Here is an 8,957-nt window from a genome sequence, read left to right as displayed (position 1 = left end):
GTTGGAAAAACTTTTTCAAACTTTCAGCAATGATTGACCAAACTGTTATAATGAAAATTTTCTAGCGTATTTTTTATCTTCTACCTTCTTCATCTTCATTGAAGCACTTGAGGTTTACTGAAGTTAAGCACATAAGATATTCTTTCTAATTATTGATATTCACTGAAACACCGTTCGTTGTGTGCTGAAGTGGAGTGCGTTTTACAAATCCCCTATTTTGATTGAACCAATAGCAATAGAAAATGAAACTTTCCCATGTTTCACTTATTGCACCAATTCTTCAAAATGAAAATATTTAAGATTTTAAAAGTTCTTCTTTTATTCAATGATTTTTTATGGCACTTTGTTAACAATCTAACTCTTGCATCAAATTCCCGCTATCTTCAGTAAATTGAAGATGAGAAATTAACCTAAGTATATTAACAACTATTTTAAACTGTAAATATTTATCTTTGCCAATATATTCAAACCTCTGTGTTTGCGGTAATGATTTTACAATATAAATTTTTTCTTATTTAGAAATTAGAAAGAAAACATGGGAAAGCCAAAAGGTAAAACCTCAAAAGTAAAGCTTGGAAATAAAGCATCCAACAAAAAGACTAATAAAAATGTTGGAGCTAACAAATACCAGGAGAAGTTCCAGTCAGCCAAAATCAAAGCTGGTAAGTTCAAGAAGAAGCCAGCTATAAATAAGAAAGAGTTGATGAATGGTAAAATTGATTACTCACGATACAAGCCTGAAGATGATCATGATGTTGATGATATGCTTGAATCTGATGAAGAAGATGATATGAAAAGCTACCTGAAGCAAAATGCTAATGATATGTCTTTTCTTTCCAAAAGTTTAGAGTGAGTGGCTATATATATATATTTTCATGGCAAACTCTGTCAATGTTCTAATTTTTAACTTAAGGTGTTTGATTATGATTAAGTCAATGTTTGTTACAGAAAACAAACCACCTTTTCTAAGTTGGTATATAAAAAATATCAAAAGGCTAAAATGCATGTCAAACAAGGCAAATGACGTGTTTAATAGGATATTATACTCACAAGTAGTTAATATTGTGAAAAAATCTGGGACACTCATTCCAACTCTAAGCTAAAACCATCTTTTGGGAAATATTGATATTTCACCCATCTTTTACTACTTCACCACTTTGTCTATAGGAAAGTACACTTCTATTATTAGCCTTTTGACTAATTTTCTTTCAATGATAGTTGAATGCTTTTTAGTAAGTTTTATTTATTAACAATTGTAGCAAGAACAGTGATGGAATGAAGTCGTATGAAGCTCAGCCAAGGAGTTACTCCAATGTTCACAAAGAAACAGATTTGAAAGACGACAGAGTTGATTTGTTGCCAATCAAAGGGGCAACTGGTTTAATTCGAAGGAAAGGGGAGCGAATTGAAGAGCAAGGTAAACTATAGTTACTAAAACTCAAAACACAAAGACAGGGGTAAGTCTCCGGCGGGAATTTTGTACATGATACATATCCCCTATATCAAAATCAATTCCGGGGATGCGTGCTTAGATAAAGTGTGGTTCATAGCTTTATTGAAGTGTAACAAAAAATGAAATTATAAAAAAGCAACGCTTTGAATGGAAAATTTGATTAAAACGCTACTGTCAACTTTCAGTTTTTGATATAGTATGATTTTTTTATTTCAACCATATGCTTGAGGTGTTTTAAGATAAAGTATGGATAATTTTTTTCTTTTAGACAATGAAAATAAGGATAGAGATGGACCGGAAGAAAACAATTTATTACCTATAATGGAGAAGGAACCCATGTCTGTCATTGAAATTTTAGCTGCTCACAGAGAGCAAGTTGTCCAAAAGAAGTTACAAATTGCTCAATTATCAATGGATATTGTTGAAAATCCCTATGAGAAGGTAACATGACTTAAATTATTTTACATCTTTGCTCTTTGTCATAATAACCTTTAGTATAAGTCTCCAATCTACCATTTTTTTTTCATTTCTCAGAACAATTGACATAAGTTTCAATTAATTAAAATAATTTCTTTTTCATTGATAGCTTGTTTGCATAATGTTAGCATATAATATACATTATTATTTGCAAATCTGACTTGCGATTCAAGAAAGTGCTCTATACCATCGGTAGAGCGATATATCAGTCAAGAATAATATACTGATAATATACATTATTATGTATATTGATTCATTTGTGATTGCCTTTGCCAGGCTACATCATTTGAGGCGCACAATAGCACGTACACCTAGTGTCTGAGGAGTGCCATCAATCACACCCCATAAAGTTAGTTTCACAACTAAAAGTTGTTTATAGCACTCCTTATCACACGCCTAAATTAATAAAATGAATGTTTTAGGAGTGTGATTGACATCATACCTGGAATTTTCAAATGATGCAGCCTGCTTTGCTATTATATTATATCTGGATCAATAATAAAAAAATTAAAAAGCATGGCCAAATGCTTTTGTGATTAGCTCTATTAATTGTCTTTTTTATATTTTTCTATGTAGATTTCACAGCTCAAGCACTTGCTCAAACTAGCAGAGAAAGATGAACCATTGACCATTCGAAAGCTCTCCCTTCTCTCAATGCTTGAAATATTTAAAGACATCATTCCCAGGTATATAAAGACAGATCTTTCTGGGAATATCTCGGTTACTATGATTATGTATAGTCTATTACTCTATCATTGGGGTAATGTTCATTGGAGAACTACATACAGTATTTACACCATTTTATGTTTGCAACGATACAATGATAAAAAAAGCCTTTAGCAAACTGAACCCTTAAATATATTATACGAAATTATGTTTCAGCTACAACATACGTGAATTATCTGATGATGAGCAAAATGCTAAAGTATGAATTTTTTTAGAAAATCTCTTAGTACCATCATATCAGATTTATTTGTTTCTTTCTTGTCTTCTTACCAGCTGTTTTTTAAGGCATGATAAAAAGTTAAGCAAAAGCCAAAGTATCCTCTTTCCTTATAGAAGTACCACTGTCAAACTGGAACTTGATTAACTATGATTAAACTATGATTATTACTAAATTTGATTAATTTTACATGTATTTGACCTGTATTTATACTATCAATATATTAGTTTATTTCTTTTGTCTTTCAGGTGTCAAGAGACGTAAAGAAGATCCGTGATTATGAGCAAAACCTATTGAAGGCTTATCAAAGATACTTGCAATCCCTTGAGGAAAATATTAAAGGTCATTTTTTCTCATTTTAACAAAACTACAGTATTGAGTGTAAAAATAGCAAATATATAAATACTCTATCATCATAAACACTTCAATTAGAATATGCTTTTGATATAAATTTCATTGGGTGCAAAGGAAACTTTTGCTTTCCAGGTTTTTTGTAAAGCCATTTCTCTTGTTTCTTTAGTTTGCAAAAAGTTCGTGAAAAAATCACGTGGCAGCAGTGCCCACCATGAAAAGCAGAAGAAATCAATGGCTAGCCTTGTCATCACTTCCATGAAATGTTTGGCTGAACTCATTAAAAATTTACCCCACTTCAATTTTCGTAAAAATATTATCAATGTGTTGATACCAAATATTGAGCTGTCACAAGATTTGGAGGAGGTGCGTTAACGCTATTTGGTTGTCTTTCCACTAATTTTCACTACTCTTTGTTTCTAAGTACAATTCTTTCTATTTGATATGAAAAATTCTAATAGAGTGTTGTCAATCAATATTCTTTTAAAAGGCACATTTTTTATATTATACTACTCTCCATTTGCTATTGGGTCATCCATATAGTATGTACGTAAAAATATTTGACAATTCCTCCTTTGAGAACAACAGAAATAGCATCATTCAACAAACAACCATTCAAACGTACATTTTTGCTAAACCCCTCTCTCCCCCTTCACTACATACGTACTATTTTGATAGCCTTCTATTGGTGCTTTACAGTATTGTACCAGAATTGTGTTCAACATTGATCCATTTTCCATGCGAATCTTGCTGCTATTCATTCTTTTAGGCTGGACAGATATGTTCAAAAGCAATCAAGGAGACTCTATTAGCTGACTATAATGGGCATATAGCTCTAGATGTAAGAAATTTCCCTTTTTCTTTTGATCTTGATTCTTTTGATCTTGATTCTTTTGAGATTGAAAAGATGCTTATGTAAAAACTTTCTTTCTACTCAGGTTGTCACTATCATTCAAAATTTGGCAAAAAGTAAACCAACACTCAGCCCATTGGTAAGTATGCACCCTTTTATGATCATACATAATACTATTTCGATTTTCTTTCACCGCTACTGCTTTCACCAAACATAGTGATACCATACAAAAAAAACTGAAATAAATACCCTTAACATGATAGATAGATAGATACGAGCCCTCCGAATGCATTCGGGATGGACACTGCGACTTGACAGACGCGAGCTGCCAAGCCATGGCATATACCATGACACTTAAACAACACTGGTAGAGCGATGCTCACGCGAGTCCGAACCTTATGAGTGCACGTCACAATGTCTGTCTAATAATCTACCCACACTCTTGTATCAGAGTATTGGTGCCAAATTCCCCTCACATGGCATGGGTTGACCCGGCCAAAGGTATATTCACTTGCCAAGTGAATCGTAGAGACGCAGTGGGTATCGAACTCGGGCCTCCCAGGCCGGAGTCAAGGATGATAACCACTATACCACTACACCCTAACACGGTAGAGGTACAAAGAAATGGGGGAACATCTAGGGATCAGCTTGAAGCCTTCTCTTTTTGGTTTTAGAGTTGTGTATTTTCCACACGAATCCTTTGGAAGGTGACACTTTTTAAGATTGAAGGGGATGCTAAAAAGGGAAACATCCGGTCTTTGCTAATTTTCTCTTTGTCTTCTTCTGATGATGAAAGGTGTGATCAAAATAAAAGAATGGTTTGGTTTTAGGTACTTGAAACATTGCTATGTTTGCGTGTGGATGCCGACTTAGTTCATGCCACAGAAGAAAAAGGGAATAAGATTGAACGGTTGAAAGCCAAACGAGAAGCCATCAAGAAAATGTCTCGAAAAGAACGAAAGGTATTTTAATTGTGATCAATGTAATAAATGTGATCTCCTGACTAGTAGGTTAGACTGATGATTTGTTATCATGGTGTGGGTAAAATTGAGTCAATTTGTTTCTAATCTGTTGAAATTTAACCCTTATAAATAGGCTCGTCTATATTTTGTTTTTGCAGAAATATTTTGTCTTTCATTGTGACAACCCCTGCATACCCCTACCGAATACGAGGCAGACAGGCTGCAGGTGTTGCAAAAGAATCATTATCACTATCCTTCTTTTATTGTTACTTCCAGAGGAAAAAGGTGGAAGATAAATTAAACCAAGAGTTGCAAGAAGTAGAAGCCGTTGAAAGCAGAGACAAAATCGGAAAAACGGTGAGTGGTATGATACACGAGAACAAAGAAATGAAAATCATGAAAATTGCTTTCAATAAACAAGATGGCTATTATTCATTATATATTATAAAGAATCGAACCATTTCTGGATACATGGGTTCAAATGCTCCTAGAATTCTACTTCGAAATCTCCTTCACGAACTATAAATGAAATGATAGCCTAACTTAATGCGTTGTAAAAAATGACTTTTCTTCATTACATTTTCAGCATACAGAGATCCTGAAACGTCTGTTCGTGATATATTTCCGGGTCCTGAAACTGGGTTTCAAATCAGACTTATTGGGGATCACATTACGAGGACTCGCTCGGTTCTCACACTCATCAATATTGATTTCTTTGGTGATCTCATGAACTGTCTGGAAACAGTTCTCAAGTATGAGGTATAATGATTAATTCACGCAAATCTTCTTGGAAAATCTTCAGTCATACCATCACAAATAAAGTTTTTTTAGTGCTTGTGTTATATGGATTTCTATACTCATTTATATGATTTATATGATACAAGGGCTAATTTAAGAATTTATGGATTTATCAAAAAGAAAGGAAGACGCTAAACGACTGTTTTAATTGTTTTCTTTACTTTTATTTCAGGACCTCGATACTCAAGATCGCCTCCATTGTATTTTGACAGCTATGAAAGTTCTAAGCGGTCAAGGTATGTTGAATATCACTCACTCACGACCATTTTGTTGTTAGACGGTAGTTAGTCCAGTTACTTGTCAGCTATACAATCTGTGAACAATTCCTTCTCTCTGCTCGACTTTGCCCTTAATTGTTTTAAATAAGGACAAAGCCAATGGTAAAATTAATTTGAAATAAAAACTCAAAATCGTGCAACGTCTTAATCTAGATAATATCCAGACCGTAAATTTTTGAATTCTTCTGGCTCGCGGTCTCGTCTTCTCTACCCGCTTGCATTCAAATCCAAGGAAGCAGTGTTTGTATGTACATTTTAACAGTTATCGTGGATAACTAAAATTATCCGGCCCTTTTTTTTGTAAACGAGGCTAATAATTATTTATTTGTTCATTTCGAGAAACGCATATTATAGATTGCTTTTCCTTCTCTAACCTTAGGTGAAGCATTGACGATAGACCCTCGTCAATTTTACACGGAGCTGTACAACGTCCTATTGAATTTCGATTCAGGTGGGTGTCTTACTTCTAAGCTCTAGGAAGCTTACTAGTACCCATGGGTTTGTTCCATTTACTTAAAGTCAAAGTGAAAAATAAACTACTGACGGGGCATTTTATTTTTGACTTCCTAACTATAATCTAAGGCTATTACGTAAAAATCTTAATCCTCTTTTCACAATCTGTTTTCTTGGAGCTCTTTTCTTTGAGCTGTCTCTCAATTTTATTTGGAATAGGAAAGTTATGCTATTTTCACAATCCTTGCAGGATAGCATATTTCTTTGAAACGCCATCCATCTATTCACTTTTGTCATTGTTAAAAATCTGCTCTCTCAGCGTCAATTTCGAGGGAGTAAGAATTTTAAAGCTTTCTTCCTTTTTCAGAAATAGAGTCAACATGTTTCGATTCTGTGAGACACTGTTTGGAGATCATGCTGATCAAGAGAAGAAAGCAAGTCTCACATCCACAAATCTTGGGCTTTTTGAAACGTTTGAGTACTATGCTGTTGCAAATGCCCATCGAGCGATCTTCGGACATGTTTCTTTTGTTGAGATCAATCTTCCAGGTATGACTTCTAATGTGTTCTGATTTTACTAAGGCCAGCTCAAAGGGACCCTTTCTGACTAATTTGGGAATTTCTTTGGTTCTACAAATCCCTTCATTGATTAGATTGATATCAATATACTACAAAAAAAAAATGTTCATCTATTGATTGAAATGAAGAAGTCTCTTTTCCTAAATTTCGTTGAAATTATTATCTGGTTATTTCCAAAATATCTCATGATATCTATATATGGACGGGGATTCCAACAAGTGGGAGATACGAAGATACTAGAGGGCAGTTTTGATTTGGACTTATCACAGGGAATGGATGCATTCACACCGTCTGTTTAGACAATAGCGAGTTTATGTGTATTTTTCTTCAACGGGGACGGTTAGCTTTCGATTTGTCTACATCCTGATTGACTGAGCATGAACTACGGGTTATTTAAATTCGTTTCAGTCACTCCACCTTCCTCAAAAGTGCAAATACATAAAACTCGCTAATTAACATCAAGGGTGGCTATACGCTTATAAGTCTATTGGTGGGATAAGGTCGTAAAACAACGATGCATTATTATTGTACCTAATCTCAATGAAATTACCCCATGCTTTAAGGAAAAAAGAACACGAGTCTGATTTCACTTTTTCATTATATTAATGTAATAAAATCACCAGCTGTACGAAAAATGCGATTACTTATTGGACAACGAAAACTTTGGACGCGGGTATTTCAACCGGACATCACCAATCCGGAGCACAGTAATGCGGACAGCACCGCTTTATGGGAACTACAACTGTTGTCGAGGTTTTATCAGAACGATGCAGAGTTGTATTGTAAACACGTGATGATTGGTGCACCCTCTCATGGACCTGGATCGTTACCTCAACGAATGCTACAAAGGTTTGTTATTACCAAAGGGTTGGATCTCAACTCTGCGGACGCAACGCTGATTGAATTTTTAAATAACCTGCTCAGGGATACGATCTATTTTCCCGCTTTTCTTTTGAGAACCTGACCGAAATGTTAGGCTGTCATTCAATTAGTCTAGAGAAAGCTTATGAGCCGTCGCGACTAAGTGACGTCACTCTTTTTTATCATATTGTCGATTTACATTTTGAGCCTGTGTTTTTAGTCCAGCTCCTTTTTTATTGGTGTGTCTCAGTTTAACATTAAAATAAAATCATAGTTTCATCCTTGATGTGAATAGGAAGAGTCTTATTGAGAGGTTCATCGTGATATGATAGGTGTTAATAGGCGCGTAACGACATAGTTGAGCACTTGACCCATAAAACATTATTTTCCCATTCATGCTTTTGAATCTATATCCTATGCTTTTTTGTCTGTTCGTTTATGTGTATTACTTTGTGTACCGTGTCATCGTATATATCTTCCTGTAAGTTTATTTTGTTGACACTCTCTAATAACCTTGACTGTGGAGCTGTCAAATATTCGGAGACATACTTTTTTCCCTTCATTTTCAGAGGTGCATCAAAACCGGACTTCAGAACTAAAAAGAACGTGGCAGAAACTACAGATCTTGACTACTTTGAGAACCTTCCAGAACGAGCCCAAACCACTAGGAAGCAACAACAGCAATCTGAAATCAAATTCAAATCTTCAATTCAACGGTTTGGGAATGAAACCTCTAGTAATAAAGAACTTTATGAAAAAGTTGATAACGAACTCGAGAAATTATTAAAAACGAATTTGATTAATGGCAAGAAATGATTTTACATATATTATTCAATTCAATTTAATATTCAATTTTACTAGGTAGCTTTGTAATTTACAGAGTCGAATTTTTAGGTGCTTTTCAGGTATTTTTTTAAAAGACAATATATACAATTTGATATGAAATCTA

At 34.3% G+C, this 8,957-nt stretch overlaps 1 protein-coding gene across 1 annotated transcript; it reads left to right on the top strand.

The window, feature by feature from the left end:
- The first annotated feature begins 520 nt into the window (after nucleotides 1-520).
- On the top strand, nucleotides 521-8,957 carry LOC136810422 (nucleolar complex protein 3 homolog). Its single transcript, XM_067066987.1, has 17 exons — nucleotides 521-849; nucleotides 1,260-1,417; nucleotides 1,722-1,894; nucleotides 2,507-2,616; nucleotides 2,813-2,855; nucleotides 3,122-3,215; nucleotides 3,394-3,590; nucleotides 3,994-4,065; nucleotides 4,163-4,216; nucleotides 4,908-5,039; nucleotides 5,316-5,396; nucleotides 5,626-5,798; nucleotides 6,010-6,073; nucleotides 6,495-6,566; nucleotides 6,936-7,117; nucleotides 7,771-7,996; nucleotides 8,578-8,957. The coding sequence occupies exons 1-12, from the start codon at nucleotides 536-538 to the stop codon at nucleotides 5,767-5,769; spliced, it is 1,572 nt and encodes a 523-aa protein (XP_066923088.1). The 5' UTR covers nucleotides 521-535; the 3' UTR covers nucleotides 5,770-5,798; nucleotides 6,010-6,073; nucleotides 6,495-6,566; nucleotides 6,936-7,117; nucleotides 7,771-7,996; nucleotides 8,578-8,957.

This window comes from Clytia hemisphaerica, unplaced genomic scaffold, assembly GCF_902728285.1.
Source record: "Clytia hemisphaerica strain Z4C2 unplaced genomic scaffold, Clytia hemisphaerica genome assembly, whole genome shotgun sequence".
Classification (NCBI taxonomy): Eukaryota; Metazoa; Cnidaria; class Hydrozoa; order Leptothecata; family Clytiidae; genus Clytia; species Clytia hemisphaerica.
This window is presented reverse-complemented; position numbering and strand designations above follow the sequence as displayed.

Coding starts and splice junctions, on each gene's coding strand:
- LOC136810422 (XM_067066987.1), top strand. CDS start 536: ATGGGAAAGCCAAAAGGTAAAACCTCAAAAGTAAAGCTTGGAAATAAA. Junction 2,856..3,121: donor ATGATGAGCAAAATGCTAAA/GTATGAATTTTT, acceptor TTTGTCTTTCAG/GTGTCAAGAGACGTAAAGAA. Junction 5,040..5,315: donor TGTCTCGAAAAGAACGAAAG/GTATTTTAATTG, acceptor TGTTACTTCCAG/AGGAAAAAGGTGGAAGATAA.